Below are 16,617 nucleotides of genomic sequence, written 5' to 3'. Positions count from 1 at the left end.
GGCCCCAGGCTGGCTGGAAATAGGGGGATTCACCTCTCTTCGGAGCCCCCCCGCAGTCACCCCCCAGGCGCTATTTTTTAGCATCACCATAGAAACAGAGAACGGGAGGGGCAGGGATGTGCGGTGTCCCCAGTTGGGTCCCAGTTTACAAACTGGGTTAATGAACCAGTTCAGGGCAGAGAGGTGGTTTCTGTTGTTTGGGATTTTTTTTGCCGAACAAGGGGGAAAAAAAAAAAGAGGGGGTGACAATAAAATTAATTGGGGAAAGATTTGGCTGTCAAAGGGTTTGCTTTGCCCATGGCTGGGAAGGGTCAGGCTCAGCCATAACCCTGCAGGAACTGTAGGAATTGCATCAATTTGGCATCCCCAGGATGCAATTTTTAATAGTTTTGGGTTTTTTTTTCTCCTTTCCTTTCTTGTGGAAGGGAGGCATCATTCCACATCCCCCTTCCCCTCTCCCCCTTTTTTCCCTTTTCTAGTTCCTCTTTCACCTCAACATGCATATTAAAAAAAAAAAACAAACTTTTTTTTTTTTTTTGGTATCAAAAAGGCAACTTCTCAGCTTGACTTGCAGTGAGTGCTCTGGGCCCCAAGAGTGCAGAGCCCACCCCCAGCAAGACACCGCTTAAAAACCCACCGGGTTTAGCAGCTATTAACCCCTCCTGTAGCTTCCACGTTAAAAACTCGATGAATTCAGGGTATTTTTTTGGGGAAAAAACAAGAATAAAAGGATGTGCAGGATCTGCTGCTGAGGGAGGGATGGTGGCTCCCAGCACCGGGCAGACACTGCTATCTAGTGGTGCCACAAATGCTTGTGCCAAGGGGCTCCCCGAGCTGCAGAGGGGAAAAAAACCCAAACAAAAAAAAAGAAAACCAACATCTTGGGGTTGATGCCCCCCTGCTCTGTACTGGGGACATGGGGGGGAGTCCCCGGGGACACTGGGGTCCCCGGGGGCACCCCCACGCCACTGGCTACAAGGACAAGGCGGAAGCAGCGAGCTACCAGGCAACTTTTCTTTTTATTTCTTATAAAATATATTTCATATTGCTGCTGTAAAAATTACATTTCACATTTTTATTTTTAACTTTTTTTTTTTCTCCTCCTTTTTTTTTTTTTTTCTTTCTTTTTACAATAAAAATAATACTTGGAAGACAGCTGAGAAAAGCTCCAACAAGACAGAAAATTCACTTGGCGGGGCCTCGTCCCCACCTGGCTGGTGGCCCCACGGGGGCACGGCCACCGTGACGTGATGAGTGTCCCCAAAGCCCTTCCCTGCTCCCCCACCCCCTGCGACCCCTCCACAGAACCTCCCACCGACAGCAACGGGGCAACGAGTGACAATGTGGGGTCACCCTGAGCTAAACCAACGTTTTTACGGGATCCCACCAGCAGTGGGGCGAGAGGAGTGTCCCGGCCGGAGAGAGAGATGGGTGGGGAGCAGCCTCCAATTAATTAGTGCCCAATTAAGAGGTTCCTATATACATACATATACATGCTCCGGGAGACAGGCGGATGGATGAGGGGAAACTCTCCAAGCTGGATTTACAGGTCGGGGTTACCCGCGGTTGGGGCCGAAGAGGAGTTTTTCTTGAGACCAGCGAGACTCAAGTGTCGGGAGGAAAAGTCCAACGGTCGGGAGGTGGCTGGAAGCGAGTTAAAAATAATAGGAAAGGGAAATAATAGGGAAAGGACAAAAAAAAAAAAAAAAAAAAAAGAGAATTATATATCCAGTGCCAACCAACCCGATAGACACAGTGGAAGCCTGCTGTCATTTCTGCAAAAATACGAGAAGGTTTTCCTGTTTTAAAGTGTAAAAAGTCCAAAGTACTCCCAAACCAGAAGGAAAAACCAAAAAAACAACCCACCCTGCAGCGGTTGCTTCCTTTCAAAAAAAAAAAAAAAAAAAATTATCAGAAAAGAGCCATAATGACAATTTTGTCTGGTTAAGTCTGTACCGCAAAAGCCCTGGGAAAAGCAGCTGTAGGCTCCTCCCAGCCCCCAATATAAACCCCCCCCCGATATAAAACTCCCCCAATATAAACCCCCCGCCAGCCGCCGGGCAGTAAGTGCTATGTGCTGCGGGAGGAGGTGGCACTGGGGGGGCCACGTCCCCCCGATTTGCTGGGGAGGGGGGTCCCGCCAGCCTGTACGCCAGCTTGTTCCAAAGCCATTTAATGCCTTTTTTTCTTCCTTTTTATACATGTATTTTTAAAAAGAGCATCTTTAACAGAAAAGCAGAAAGTTATTTTCGCTCTATTTTTCGGACACCTGAGCTCCCACCAGTGCAAAAACTGATCTGGGAGGTGGATCTGGGCTGGGGGTGCCCCGTGCTACACCCCGGGTTCAAGGGGGGGTGAGGGGGGTGAACCCCCTCCTGGAGCTGGGGCGATGCTGCACCCCAAATGGCTTGGTTTGACGTTTCCTGAGTGATTGAGCTAGGAGCTGTGGGAGCTGACCCGTGTCCGGGCAAAGCCTGGTGCTTTTTTGGGGCAGAAAGTGCCTAAAAAGCAAGAAGTACAAATCTCCAGTCCTGCCTGGGTCTCTCTGAGCCGTGGGAGTAAAGACACAAGGTCTGAGGAAACACAAGGTCTGAGGAAAGCGCAAATCCACCCTTCTTTTTTTTTTTTTTTTTTTTTTTTTAGTTTCCATGCTCTGGGTGCTGCTTCAAGCCCTGTTTTTTTTAAAAAAAAAAAAAAAAAAAAATTAAAAAGATGAAAATGCAGTGAGACACTGTGTGGGGCATCCCAAAGCACCCACTTGCTTCCCAGAGAGCCACCAGCATCTCCAACATCACCAAAAACCTGCCCACATCCCAACAGCACCGGGCCCTTCCCTGGAAGGATAAACACACCGAGCTCCGCAGGGCGACGCAAGACAGGTAACGTGGAGGCTTTTTTTAAGTTAAAAAACCCCAAAACACAACTATTTTTGAGGAGTGCAACTACCCCGCTACGCAGTTAATTGTTACCAGGGCTTGTGGATGCAATAAAACGCTCAAGCCAGGAACCTGCTAAGAGCCTCTGCCACCAACGGGAGAGGAAAAAGGATTTTCCTGACATTTTGCTCCCAACACCAGGCTCCGGCCGTGATGGGAGCAGGAGTGAGCGGTGCTCAGGGAGGAAAAACGGAAAAACTCTTCTCTTCCCCAGGATTTGAGCCGGATCTGCCCAGGAACTCCAGGGATGGAACCCCATGGGGTTGCACCCGGCCTGAGGAGTTCTGCTCCTGCCTTCCAGCAGCTAAAATTTACATCCACCAGTTGGATACCGGAGAGATCAGGTTGTAGGATGATATACTGCTTAGATGTACAAAATTTTACAAAAGAACAAGAAAAAAAAAAAAAAAAAAAAAATCATCGAGAAGCATCAGTGACACAAAGATATGTAACTCAATCCGCTCTGCCTGGACACCTGATCCCTTCAAAAACACAAGGGGGTTCGTGGTGATCCAGGAGCCACTTGATTCAGTTTTATAAGGAAAAATGAGTCTCGGCGCAGGGTCCTTAAAACCACCCCAGACAGGGATTGCTCTTGGCTCGACAGCTGTGGGTTATGGCCTATGATTATCCAAAACTCAGGAAAAAAAAAAAGAGAAATAGGAATCCAAATAGCTGCCTGCCCCAGTGAGGGGAGAATCCTGACGGGGCAACGTGACTCCCTGACCCGATACCCAGCGTAATGTCCCGCTGGTGATGAGCCACCACAGCCATGGGAGACCAGCAGCAGGTCGGGTTGGGTAAATATATAGATTTTAAAAGGATGGAGGTCAAAAAAGTGACTGTCACCAGGCTCGATGGGATTCAAAAGCCAATACTGAAGTGTTTTGGTGTACTGGGGCCATAGGGTGATGCTAAGGGACAGCCCTTCCCAGTCCTCCCAGCTGCCTTTACTGGTGGAATCATTAATTAAAAATTAAAAATTGCTCAGCCTAGTTTTGAAAGACACGGCAAGGGCCACAACATCGATTTTTCACAGAGCTAAGCAGACTTACAAAGCCTAAAACGAGAAGGAACACCAGGTTTTGCCTTAAAAATTCTTGCCATTTTCCTGATTAAAATGTTTTGGTTTTTTCCCCCCCAAATGCCTCCAAAAACACCACGCTGGAACCGCCTGGAGGCACACGCAGGCTCGAGCTATCGGTGACACGACACGAGCAATGACCAGATCCACACAGGGAGAGAAACCTCCACCCTCTTGCCCCGAGAACTGCTCCTGCCCTGCTCACAGCAACGCATTTTCCTTTTTAAAGCTATAATTGTTACCGATCCCCTCCCTTAAAGGGTCCAAGGGATTTGCACTTTCTAGGTAGTCAAAGGACACGGGAAGCTGCCTCAACTCCTCACCCCAGCCACGCCGCGACCCTTCAGGAGATTTTAGGGGTGATCTGGGAAATGCAGGAAGATCTTTGGTCCCCAGATCACCTACAATCTCCTCCAAACCCTGAGGAACCAGCTTCCTTCCCTCCCAGCCCCAGCATTTACTGTACAAAGGGAGATATTCTTCAGGTTCAAAAAATGAAAAGTTGGAAAAAGTTTTGGTTCTTTTTTTAAAAAAAAAAAAAAAAAAAAAGAAGGGGGCAAACCCAGCAGATGTACAATATACAGAAGGAGGAATTTACACGCAGCTCTGGAAGTGTCTTCTGGGGTCACAGGAGGTACCTCCAAGGTCCCTGGTTGCAGCAGTGAGGGACTCCGGTGCTCCCCAGGCAGGAGCAGGGGGGGGACGCGGCACCGCGGTGCTGCGCTCAGTCCAGGAAGCGCTGGCAGGCTTTTTTCCACCGGCAGGCCGTGCACCACTGGTCCCGGTGCTCGATTCCGTACACCTTCCGACACTTTTTGGCTTCACCGCGGACTTTCCTGCGCGAGAGGGGAAAAAAAACCCAACCCACTGTTCACAGCCTCGTTGCTGAATTTCAGTCACTTATCTAAGGGGAAGGGCCCGTAACCAGGGGGCCCAACACTGCTCTGCTGTGTCTGGGCTCCCCTCGGGCCAGCGGGACCCTCACCTGGTGCCGATGGACACCCTGGGCGGCGAAGCAACGATCAGGTGGGACTTCAGCATCGGCGTCGGTTGCTGGGGTTCGCTGAAGCTGAGCGACCGGCTCCGCACCTGCGGGGGAAACGGGGGTCAAAGGGGAGGTGGGACAACACGGTCCCCATCCTGTGCGGGCCCCGGGTGCAGCGATGGAGCAGCGGGAGACACGGGTGCGCTCCCAGATCTGGATGTTTTAAAGAGGGGAGTGAGAAAGCAAAGAGGAGGTCCCCGTATCTCCCAGCCCAACCCTGCACCCCAAAAAGGATGAAGGGGAAACGCACGGACTCACCGGTGACAGGGACGGGAGAGTCGAGGTGGCAGTGGCCCAGCTGATGCTGGTGAAGATGTGGGGGGACACTGGAATTTGGATTGAGGGCAGCGCCTGGGTGGGAAGAAGAAGAAAAAAAAAAAAAGGGTCAATGCTAGCCCCAGGGGCCCCCCGTTCCCACATGCCACCCCACAGGCATTCACCTCCCAGCCTGGAGTACCCCCAGACTGGGAGCACTGGGGGGTGGGATGGAAATCCCTGCACATCCTCTCCTCCAGCACCAGATCCTGCTAACAGGGGGCACGCGCCCACGCTGTGTCACCCTTCTCGGGGGCACAGCAGCTTCTTCGCTCCTCCAGCTGCTTGCAGTTGTGATACCAAACCACGTGCACCACCCTGGTCTAGATGCAGATATTTCTCACCCTGTTTATGTAGGTTTTCTGCTTTTAGATGACGTTGCATCTGCTCTCTGGGACAGGAATGGCTATACATGCACTTATGGATCTATATATGCTAGCTGGGAGCTCCCGAACAGTGCTCGGCTCTCCCTGGGACAAGGGCTACTGGCCCAGGGTGCCCATGGGGCCACTGCTGTGGGTCCCCAAGTTTCCCAGCCCGTGCCCAGGCGAGCGTGCAGCGGGGAGACGTGCAGGATCCGGCGCGGCTGCATTCCAGCCCTGGGTTATCTGCCGGCAGAAGGGCGTGTTGCATACCAGCACCGGGTAATTGCTGGGGAGCAGAGGCCGGCAGTTCCCCCCAGCCCGGGAAGGGCTGCAGCAGAAGCACACGAGCCCCTCAACCCGGCATGCTCAAGGGCTGATGGCCAACCGGGCAGGGGACGGTGCTACACCGGCACCGAAGCCTCTCTGCGCTGCGGGGGTGGTGACAAAACGTCCCCTTCGCAGCGGGGACTCACAGAGCAAAGCGGATCACGACCTGTCCTTCAGCAAGACTTCAGGTCACCATGTTGTCGTCCCCAGGAGATGTCACCAGCTCACCTGGTAGGCATGATCAGCCTGGATGTGCCAGAAGGAGCTGGGGGCAGACTGGCTCAGGGCGCTGCTGGCCAGGGCGGGCTCCAGCGCCGGCTGCTCCACCAGTAGCGCCTCCGGCTTCGCCAGCGCTTGCTGGATGATGATGGGGGCGGAGGCAGACGTGGGGCTGGTGGCAGTGGCTGCCTCTGGTGCCGGCTCTTCCTTCACCTGCACTTCGGTGTAGTAGAAATCCTCCTCCCGCTTCCGCTGGTCGGAGTCTGCGCCGTCCCTGCCGGGGGAGGAAAAGGGGGCAGCAGTGAAATGGCGGCCCTGTTTCCATTAAGGTGAGCAGCCCCCGACTCCCCCAGGGCAGGAGGATCTCGCCCTCCCGGGCAAAGCAGCTCTGCTCCCAGGCTCCAAAGCATCACGTTGACTTCATGCTCCCAAGGAAGATCAACGCCCCTTCCAGAGACTTTAAAAACCCTGGCACATTGACTGGGCACCACTGCAAATCCCCTGCACGTTTCTGACCGAGTTCACTCAGCACAGCTAAGACCGAAGCCCTGCGGTTCACCCAGCAGGAAACAGCCTCTGAAGTTTGTTGGTTTGGTTTTTTTTTTATTCTTTTCCCAGTGCCCTTATCCAGCACTGGATGGCAGTCCAGCGCTGCCCACTGCATCGCTGCCTTTCTGTCCTCACCTTTCCCAGAGCATTCATGTTTGAAAGGGAGAAAAATAAATACCAGAAAAAGTGGATGGGAGCACGAGGAAAGTGAGATCGGGGTGAGGAATGCAGCGGGGCCACAGGAGAGCATAGCAAAGCTGATCCCCACACCCTCACCACTTTGTATTTTGGGGGTAATTCACAGGAGATCAGGACAAAGCAAAGCAAACTGTCAGAGGGGCGGCTGCTGCCGGCAGCAGGCTCAGCTTTCAGGCTGCCAGCCCTCACGAAACCCAGCTGGGCTCACGTGTAACCTGAACTCCCCACGGTGCAAAACACAGCCCCGAAGCCCAAATGGGGGTCCCGTGCCTCCCGGATAGCCCTGGGCACCCTGAAGGTGGGGGACACACAACAGTGGCTTCGGTGACACGGACTGCTTGGCTGAGAACTGCCAAGCTCAGTGCACAGAGGCTGGTTATCTCCTAAGCCGGGGGTTTTCACTGCAGGAATTACGATTTATGCAGTGGCAGGACCACGGCTTTGGTGGTCAAGCAGGGACTGAGGTGAAACCTCGGCCTTACCCGAGGTGCTGGGTCTTGACGTGCCGCTTGATGCCGACGATGGAGCGCAGGACCTTCCCGCAGCTCGGCCACAGGCACTTGTACATCACCTTCACCGAGTTCTGGTGGAGAGACAGCCCATGTCACCCTCTCCCCAGTGGTAGCGTCCCCTCCAGGGGACACCAGCTCAGCTCGAGCCACCCCACCGGTGCTGGGAACCCCCTCCCCGACAGCAGCAGTACCTTTCTCTTGCGCGGAGCGGGTTCGTCGAGGAGAAAGGGGTCGGAGTCGGTCTCAAAGCCGTCGTCTGCCTGGGGGGAGCTCAGGGCCTCATTGGAGTATTTGGGGCTGCCGGCGGGGTGAGGGGGTGAAGGGGTGGAGATGTCGCTGCCCCCGCTCCAGTGCCCGCTGGTGGTGCTGCTGCCGCTGTCCGAGACGTCGCCGCTCTCCTTCCAGGGATCACAGGCTGCCCGTGAGGCTGCGGGGAGGGGACACACGCTGCCACCGTCAGCTCGGGGCCACCCCCCCACCCCTGAGGCTGGATAACCCGCAACAACAGTTTCCCTCTATTTATTTCTTTAAAAACTTGATAAAGCAAAGCCTTTGCACCTTTGCTCAGCACCAGCTCCCAATTATTGGCCATTTATCCCTTTTTTTTTCCCCCTCCCCATTCTCCTTGGCATCAGCACAGCCAGCACACGGCAAGCAGCCAGCCCCGGGGCACACACATTTCCCACGGCTCAGGGTGGCTATTTTTATCCCTCCGGCTGCGTTTGACTCCTCGGGAATGAAACCACCTCTAAAAAAAGGAGTGACTGGGTGGTGCTCCCCAGCCTGGGACTCCTCTACGGGGCTCCCCGGTCCCCCAGGACAACTGTGGAGAGTTGGGTTACCCCCACCATGCTGCCAGGGGTGTCCCAGCTTGCCCGGTCCCAACCAGTGCCAGCACCTGTGGGCTCTGCTGTGACTCTGGTGCCGCTCCGGGGCCAGCAAGAGCCCCAGCACCGAGATCCAACGGGCACTGCACATTTCTCCACGTCTCCTTTTGTTTTAGATGTTTTTTTCTTTCATATAGCCGTGTATTTTTAAATGCACACTCACGGGGGATGCCACTCTCGCCGGCGGGAGGGCTCTGCACTACGGGGCTGCAGGAGAGGCTCGTCAGCACCATGGCTGCCACCATCTCATCCATCTCCACAGCGGCGTCGGCTTTTCTGTACCGCAGAGGGGAAAGATGTGAAACACATGGAGGAAAAAAAGCAGAGAAACAGTCTGGGTATGACCCGGGGAGCCACCGGGCACCCAAAGGGCAGCACAAACTGCAGCAGCACAGGTTCACCCCCATCGCCTCCCTCCCAAATTATTTTTAAGTCATGGGGAAGGATGTTTTTTCCTCATTTGGAGGAAAACATTTTTTAAAATCCCTTTCATTGTAAAGTTTAACCATCTTATGGATAATCCTGCGCTGGTAAGGTGGATCTATCCCCAGCATCACCACTGTCTCCATTGGTGTTAGGTCACTGTGAGGTTAATGGTTGGGCTAGATGAATTTCAAGGTCTTTTCCAACCTTGATGATTCTGTGATTCTGTGTAAAACCAAGTGTGAGCACTGGCAGAGCTGCCAAGAGCCCCTCTCCCACCCCAGCGAGCCAAAGGCACGAACCTCTTGGGTACGTCGATATTGCTGGATACGGATCTCTGCAGCGCCTCGGCAGGGCCGGGACCACCAGCTGTGGGCAGGACGGGGGGCTGGAGCACGGCCGGCCGCACGTCCTGCACCCTCCAACACGCCTGCAAGCCCTGCTCCGGCAGCAGCACCTTCACCTTGTCGCTCAGCGGGTTGTGCTGCTCCACGAGGCCGGCGCACTCCTGCCCGTTGTAGGTGACGAGGACCTGGAAACGGCACAAGGGGAGGTTTGTTGGCGTCACCCACCACCCCGCCTGCTCTCAGGGGGTGTCCTGACACAGGACAGCAAGCCCTCACCTGCCGCAGGATCCCCCCTCCTCCTCCTCCTCCCACTGCGGAGGGGGTTACAGAGGGCTTGAGGACGAAGTCAGAGCCTGTCCTGAAGGGCCTGGACTTCAGACTGCTGTCACAGCAAACCAAAGGGCTGGCCAGGGTTCATCCCAACCCCCCCTCTAAGAGATCTGCTCTTCCCAGGCACAAGCTCCTCAGCTCCAGCAATCCCATGTTAAGGAATTTCCAGAGCTGGTATCAGCCACCTCTCTGAGTGTCGTGACTTTGGGTGGACTTTTCTCTAATGAATTTGTCTGCTTTGGCTTTGTTCTTGTGCCATCCTGCTGCAAGGGCTCCCACTATTCCACACCCTGGCAAAGTACATACATAAAAGGATTAAAAGCCAGAGGGGGACAGGGAACGGAGCTTCCCTGGGTGACGTGATCCTGAATTCACACTTTTGCTCCTCCAGCCCCAGCTCCTTGGGGCAGGAGAAGGAGATGTGCAAACCTCACCTCCTCATCCACAGCCCCAAACTCCTTCTGATGGGCAGTTTTCCACCACTACCAACCGTGAGCCTATTTCTGTTGATGGAAATGTATCTGTGTCAAAAGACACTACATGTGTTTCTGGCTATTTATAGGAACAGGAACATCTCTTTATGGAAGGGCCATGGGTGTCATACCAAGAAGTCAACATGGGATGGACACACAGACCCACACCCTGACCAGGGAGGAGCCTGGGAGACTATCTCAGGTGGGACCTCCAGCAGAAAAAATGGGGTAGAAAAGGCCACCCATGGTGGAACCAGGGTTAAGGGGGATCAGTGCAAGGATCAGGACACTGGAGACCCTGACCCTGCTTGCTAAAAACAAGGAGCAAGGCTTCCACGTGAACCACACGGGCCGTTCCCTGACCCAGGAGCCAACATCTCCTTTGGCTCTGCACAGCCACCGGCGCAGGTCCTGGCTGTTGCTGGGAGGTGGAGGCACCCCACAGCTATTTTTATGCTGTTCCCAGCAGCAAAGCAGCAAGAAAACCCTCCACAGCGGAGCACGTAGGAGAAAACAACTCTCACTGTCCTGTGGTTAATAGAAACAGGTCAGGAGGAGCCAGAAAACCAAACAGGGGCCTTATTTACACTCCATTTCACAAGCTCTGCCCAGAAAAGTTTTTACAGTTCTGCAGGTAGCAGCCAAGAAAGGGGCTCTCTGGCAGCAGCTCACGGCTCTGCTCGGACAGTGCTGCCTGGCCAGGCCTTCACAGGGACCGTGCCAGTGGGATGGAGACCTGCCCCCTGGCCATACTGCAGGAGCCTGGCCACACAGCAGAAGAAATGGCGGGGTCCAGCAGGACTACGTGTCCTTTCTGGACGAGCTGTCGCAATTCACTCGTCCCCAAGAGCTTCCTCACCATGTGCGTCCACACCATCACACCTCAACCCTGCAGCAAACAGCTCCTGCAGGCTGAGGCCTGAGCCATGAGGCTCGTGGCCATTGTGGCGAAGCTGGGGGGCGCTCCCTGCCACTTCCCTTCAGACGTAAACGTGGGTTATGGGGTTTGTGGAAAAGAAGTCCACTGGGAGTCACTAAATGTACAGAAGCCATCTCCCTTTGCCTCAAACAGCTGGAGAACACTGGAGGAAAGTGTCAGGTCTCCTTACTGTCTTCTCTGGACACCCACTTCTGGCCAGGACTGGAGATGTCTCCTGGAGGAGACGGATCTCCACGTGAGCCAGGATGGTCCAAACGCATGAGGTACGGCCGGGGCCAAGTGCACTAACGCCAACACCCATTAACGGCTCTCGGTAATTACAGCTCCCCACTGCACCTCACAGGAGACCCCAGGAGTTATCCCCACTAGGGCACACCCCACCAGCCGAGGACATTTCCTTACGTACCTGTTGCCCGGCGTGGAGCTGCCGGCGGCTGGGGCATCTGGCTACTTGGCTGCTCTCCTCCGCCGACGGCGCACAAGATCCATCCTCTCGTGGCACCGTGTGGGCAGAGGCCCGGCCAAGGTCAGTCTGCAGGCCGGGGATTTGGGGGGCCACCAGCACCCCGTCAGCCAAGGCGCTGGGGGCAGAGACGCGGGTGCCTAGCAGGGAGCGCTTCCCCAGACGCCTGGACAGCACGCTCGCCATCTCGGACACACTGCGGAAGAGAAAGACACAGGGATGTTACCTCCAGTGCAGGACCGCGGCATTCAGCTGGCGTCTTCCCCTCCCACCACCACCCTGCGAGGCAAGAAATCAGCTCCGCTGCGCCAGCGACCCCAGGGGGACCCCTGGGAACAGCAGCGTGCCTGAGCTCCCCTCACCCTGCAACTCTTTATGATCATTTCTAAACCCCTCTGGAAAAAAAAAAAAAAGATGAGCCAGCCCAAAGGCAACCCCGCGGACACAGTCAGGATGGCCCTTGGAACCCGCGTGCCCCTCTCGAGCCGTCACCAGCGCATGGTCCTGAGGCCACTATGGCTATTCCTGCCCGTCAAGCCGAAACCCGCCATCGGAGCTCTCTAACCTTGACCTCTAGACTTGGGCCTGTGCCCAGCACAGACCCGTAACTCCCTGCCCATGCCCCGGCAGGACAGGAAAGCTCTCTGGCAGCAAACACCAGTGCCCCTTCTCAGCCAGCACACTGATGCTCCCCTTTTTGGGAGCTCTCATGGTTTTGGGAGAGGTTTCTCCAAGCTCGCAGCTCAAGAAAAAGATGTTTTTGGAGCATTTTTATCCTAAACTGTCTGCAACTATCTTTAACCTATTTCTTCCCCCAAATAGCTCTCCTTTCCTCTGACATGGAGTTTTTCTTGTCTTGGTGCAGCTCTGCTAGCAAGCCTGTCCAGGGAGCAACTTGCCTGGCTCATTTCTCTGGGTTTGTAGATTTTACTGCTGCTTTAAAAGAAGTAAGTGGTTACAGGTTTCCTTAAAAGCAAAGGACACTGAGGCACGGGGACAGACAATACATCCAGCCCTGATAAATCCAACGGCTCCAGCAGCATACGCTGCCCTCCTCCCCCCTGCCCTCCCAATGTCTCCTCCGCTTCAACACCCTCTCTCCGAGGAGCACGGGAAGCGAGGATGGACACCGCGATGAAGCCGAAGGGTGACAGCACCTGGGGCGTGGTAGGAGGGAGAGGAGGCAAGAGGCTCGGTGCTGCCCCATGTCTTGGGGTGCACCAAAAAAGTCACGTCCTTTCGCACCGCCAAGAAACCTGTCACCTCTGCCACTCTGCCTGAGCTTGTCAGCGAGTGTCACCCAGCTGGCCAGGGGGCTGCGGGTGTTTATTGGGTGTCTGGGCTGGAGCGTAACGTGGGACATGGAGAGTCCAAGTCTGAGTAGTTGCTGCTTGTGCAAGAGGGAGGATTAACCCCGAGCCGCCGGGCGCTCACGCCCAGACCCTGCCCTCCTTGCACATGGTCGCTGTCGCAAAGTGACAGCGTTTTCAGAGCAGATGTCATGTTATTTTTGGTTTGTTGGGTTTTTTTGGGTTTTTTTTTTGGTTTTTTTTGGTTTTTTTTTTACATCTGGTTTACACCGCGCCGTCTCGCACACTATCTCAGACGAGAAAAGTTTCCGGAGGAAGGGAAGGGGAGCTCCCTGCTCCAGGGTTACTCCAAACCACGCTTCAAAGGACGCCTAAGATTTACAAGTGGTTTTATGAATAACCGTACGCACTCAACTCGCTTTGTCCTCCCCTGAAATCCCGCCGTCCCCGAGTAGAAAATTAACAGCTATTTAGGAGCCGTAAATAGAGCAGGAAGAGCGGAAAGGGTATGAAATGGATAGAGGCGTGCCAGGGGAAAGCACCTCACGCCAGGGCTGCACGGGGACTTTGCTGCCGTCGCCACCTTCCCTCCAGAGCAGGATCAAAGCAGCCGCAGCGAGGGGCTGAGCAGAGCAGCTCCCCCTCTCATCTCACCCAGCCCACGGGGATCACTGGGGGGATGCTCTGTCCAATAACGTCTTTTTTTTGAACGGTGCAACATGTTTTCTGATGAGCACAAGTGACACGACCAAGCAGCTCCGCTCCCACATCTCCTACGTACCCATACGGGACTTTTTCCACCCAAAAGATCAAAACGGCGGCAAATCCCAGAGCGAAGCTGCAGCAAAGCCCCTCCACGGGCATCACCCACCAAACCACATTTCCTCCTGCATCACTTTAAAGACCTCGCTCTCTGATATCCCAGGCACCGGGAATTTGGGAACAGCCCCTCCAAGGGCTCAGGGAGTTGACGCGGCACCATCGGGTGCCGCCGCCACACAGAAAACGGCGCAGAAATCTCCGCCGCCGCCTCCCCGACGGCCGCCGCACGCCGGTTTGGAGGCAGCACTTGGCCAGTGGCCAGGTGCGGGGAGGGCAGCGCCGAAGGTGGGAGGCTGCTTCTCATTTCCTTCGGGGTTGCGTTTCGCCTTCCTTTTCCTTCCCAATCCGGGCCCGGGTGGGGGGGAGTGGGAAGGAAAACCCTCCCCAAAAAAAACAGGTTTTGGAGCCACATCTGCTTCCAGCAAATCTTTGAATGCCAGATCCCATTCCAGCGCTCGAGCCTGTAGCCGAGGGTGACACAGAGACGCTGAAAAACCCTTCCCCGTGCCCCAAAACACAAAGCAAGAAGAGGAGCGAGAGCTGGGAGGGTGTCAGCGGCGCAGGCGGAGCCGGGAGGCCACACTGCCGCCGCCGCGAGCCCTTCCAGCTGTTAGCAATCACGCGCCGCAGGGGTCAGAGCCGGCACAGATCCCAAATTATTTCTTGCTTCAATGCCGGGTGTGTATTTTGGACGGCGCTTTTCCAGCTCTCGCCGGGAAAAAAAAACGTCAGCTCTTGTGCCTACCGGCATTGCCGCTGCTGCCGGCAGAGCAAAGCCCGGGTGGAGGTTTTGGGAAAGCAGGCGCCTCGTTTGGCAAATGAAGCACGCTTCGTTTAGCAAGAGGGGAAGGTTGAGGGGCCGGGGCAAAGCGGGGAGGGTCCCCCACGCTCACCCTGGCTGCTGTTTGTCCAGGGTTTCCCAGGAGAAAAGCAGCTCCTGCGCCCATGGTGCTGCGCAAACCACGACCACAGGCGCAAAACTCCTCCCCATGGAACGTGAAATTACAGCACACCCCATTTTCCCTTTTTTTTTTTTTTAAGGAATAAACACTGGTAGGTTCCCCCAAACCCAGCCTAACTCCTGCAACCGACCACCATGCCATGGATCAACAACATACACCGCAAAGTCTACCCTGTAAGAGACCCCAAACGTCGCAATAACTGATAATAAACCACAGTTTTTCCATCTTCTCTCCCAGCCCACGCTTTCCAAAAAGCCCTTTCTGATCCCAAAACGTCCCGAAGCCCTTTACAAACCGCACTCCGGCCCCGCGCCCATTGGCACACGTGACTGGGAAACAAGATATCCGCACGGAGCGGTTTGCAAAGTTTGGGCCTTTATTAAAAGCAAAAAAAAGAAGAAACAAGGATCTACTGACCCCAGGCTGGAGCCAAACCTACCCGCGACCTAACACTCACAGACAATAATACAAAACAGGCGCCTTCCCGATGAGCTTCCTCCTAACGCTGCCTCGGTGCTCAGCGCCTGGGTCACGCCCGCGGACGTGTCACGGCGGGGCTGCACCGAATCCCCGCCGGCAGCGCCTGGGAAGGGCTCCCCAAGCCTCACCCACACCAGAGTCGGCCGCTGCCGATCGATTCTGGAGGAAAACATTTCCACAGGCCGCCCGCCTGCTTAAAAAAGCCATTTTCTGGTGCAGGCAGGAATGCCGGCGCAGGCAGAGCGACTTCCCCAGGCATCGCGGCCGGTGCGTGCCGGCGGCGAGGGCAGGCAGGAAGGAAAGGGCGGGAGCGCGCTGCTTTCGGGGAGCGGTGCCGGCAGAGCGGGACTCGAAGCCGTCGTGCGAGAGAGCGCAGCAGGAGACGGGGCGTGCGTGGCACGCGTGTGTGCGTGCGTGTGCAAGCGTGTGCAAGGCCCAGGGCCGTGTGGGCAGGCAGGGCACGTGGGGAAGATGGCAGGGCTGGAGGCGGCGGCGTGTGCCCGGGCCTGCCGAGGGCGGCACCGGGCTGGGCACGTGTGAGCGGGGCGGGGAGGGGGGGACATGCACGGGGAGGGGGGTCACACAGACAGGCACCGGGCGAACCGGGAGGCGGGGCACGCACCGGGAAAGGGGGGGGCGGGGGAATGTACCGGCCACAGGCCCCGGTTGGGCGGGACACGGACGGGAAGGAGCGATGGGGGGGGCATGCACCGGGGGTAGGGGCGTGCAGCCCCCCCGGGGGCGGGGGGGGGGAGCGTGGAGCGGGCAGGGCTCGGGGGTACGCGCACCGGGGGACGGCGGAGACCCGAGAGGGGCGGGGGGGCAGAGCCGGTTCCCCCCCTCGCGGTGAAGGCGGGGAGGGGAGGGTGGCGGGGCTCGCACGGCGCGGCTCGGCGCTTACCTCCGGCGCGGCTCCCGCGTTCCCCCGCCCTCCTCCCCCGCCGCAGCTTGTTTTGAAATCCCCGTCCCCGCCGCGGCCGGCTCACGTACGCGGCGGCCCCGGGCTGGAGCCCCGCCGGGCGGGGCGGGGAGGAGCCGGGGCCGGGGGAGGCGCGGCCCGGCCGGGCGGGAACCACCGCTCCCGCGCGCGGTTTTTTTTTTTTTAATTATTATTATTTTGGAGCGCCTTTTTTTTTTTTTCCTCCCCACCCGCCGATGGCGGGTGGGGTGGAGGGAGAGAGAGAAGGAAGCCGGGCGGGAGGAGGTCGGGGGGAAACCCGGCGCCCCGCTACTCACAGCGTCCGGGGAGCCCCGCTCCGCGCCTCAGCCTCGCCGCCGGCCGGGTTAAAGCTCCCGGGGCCGGGCTGGTGTAAACAACCTCCCCACATGCTCGGCCCCTTCCTGCGCATTGGCTCCGCCGTTCCCTTTAAATGCACGCCCCCACCGCCCGGCCCCGGCCCCGCCGCTCCCCGGCCCGGCCCGGGGGATGCCGGCGCTCCCCGCCCGCCCACCGCGGGGGCAAGGCGGGCGGCAGGGTGGGGGCACCCCTCCTTCCATCCCCGCTCTCCCCTCCAAGCAGGGAGAGGGGAGAGGGGGGAAACCCCATCACCCCCCACCCACCCCGGGGCTCCCCGCAGCCCTCCGGGACTCCGCTGTTTACCCGAGCGGCGGGGCTGGGGGGGGCGGACAG

General features: G+C 56.7%; 1 protein-coding gene across 4 annotated transcripts; it reads right to left on the bottom strand.

Moving 5' to 3' along the window:
* Positions 1–1,000: 1,000 nt before the first annotated feature.
* Positions 1,001–16,299, bottom strand: ZNF395 (zinc finger protein 395). Of its 4 annotated transcripts, none has more exons than XR_012632781.1 (11): positions 16,224–16,299; positions 11,357–11,609; positions 9,163–9,392; positions 8,601–8,713; positions 7,742–7,977; positions 7,521–7,621; positions 6,301–6,565; positions 5,324–5,416; positions 5,006–5,109; positions 4,619–4,856; positions 1,001–1,644 (listed from the first exon to the last, which is right to left on the bottom strand). XR_012632781.1 is itself a non-coding variant. In XM_074895428.1 (10 exons), exons 2-10 carry the CDS (start codon positions 11,597–11,599, stop codon positions 4,745–4,747), a joined length of 1,497 nt encoding a protein of 498 aa, XP_074751529.1. In that variant the 5' UTR covers positions 11,600–11,609; positions 16,224–16,299; the 3' UTR covers positions 4,528–4,744. The 4 variants fall into 4 exon arrangements, 1 of the variants encoding a protein (XP_074751529.1); XR_012632782.1 differs by having other exon boundaries at positions 4,659–4,856; XR_012632783.1 differs by lacking the exon at positions 16,224–16,299 and adding an exon at positions 15,889–15,945.
* Between the last annotated feature and the right edge of the window lie 318 nt (positions 16,300–16,617).

Source organism: Athene noctua, chromosome 1 (assembly GCF_965140245.1).
Source record: "Athene noctua chromosome 1, bAthNoc1.hap1.1, whole genome shotgun sequence".
Classification (NCBI taxonomy): domain Eukaryota; kingdom Metazoa; phylum Chordata; class Aves; order Strigiformes; family Strigidae; genus Athene; species Athene noctua.
This window is presented reverse-complemented; position numbering and strand designations above follow the sequence as displayed.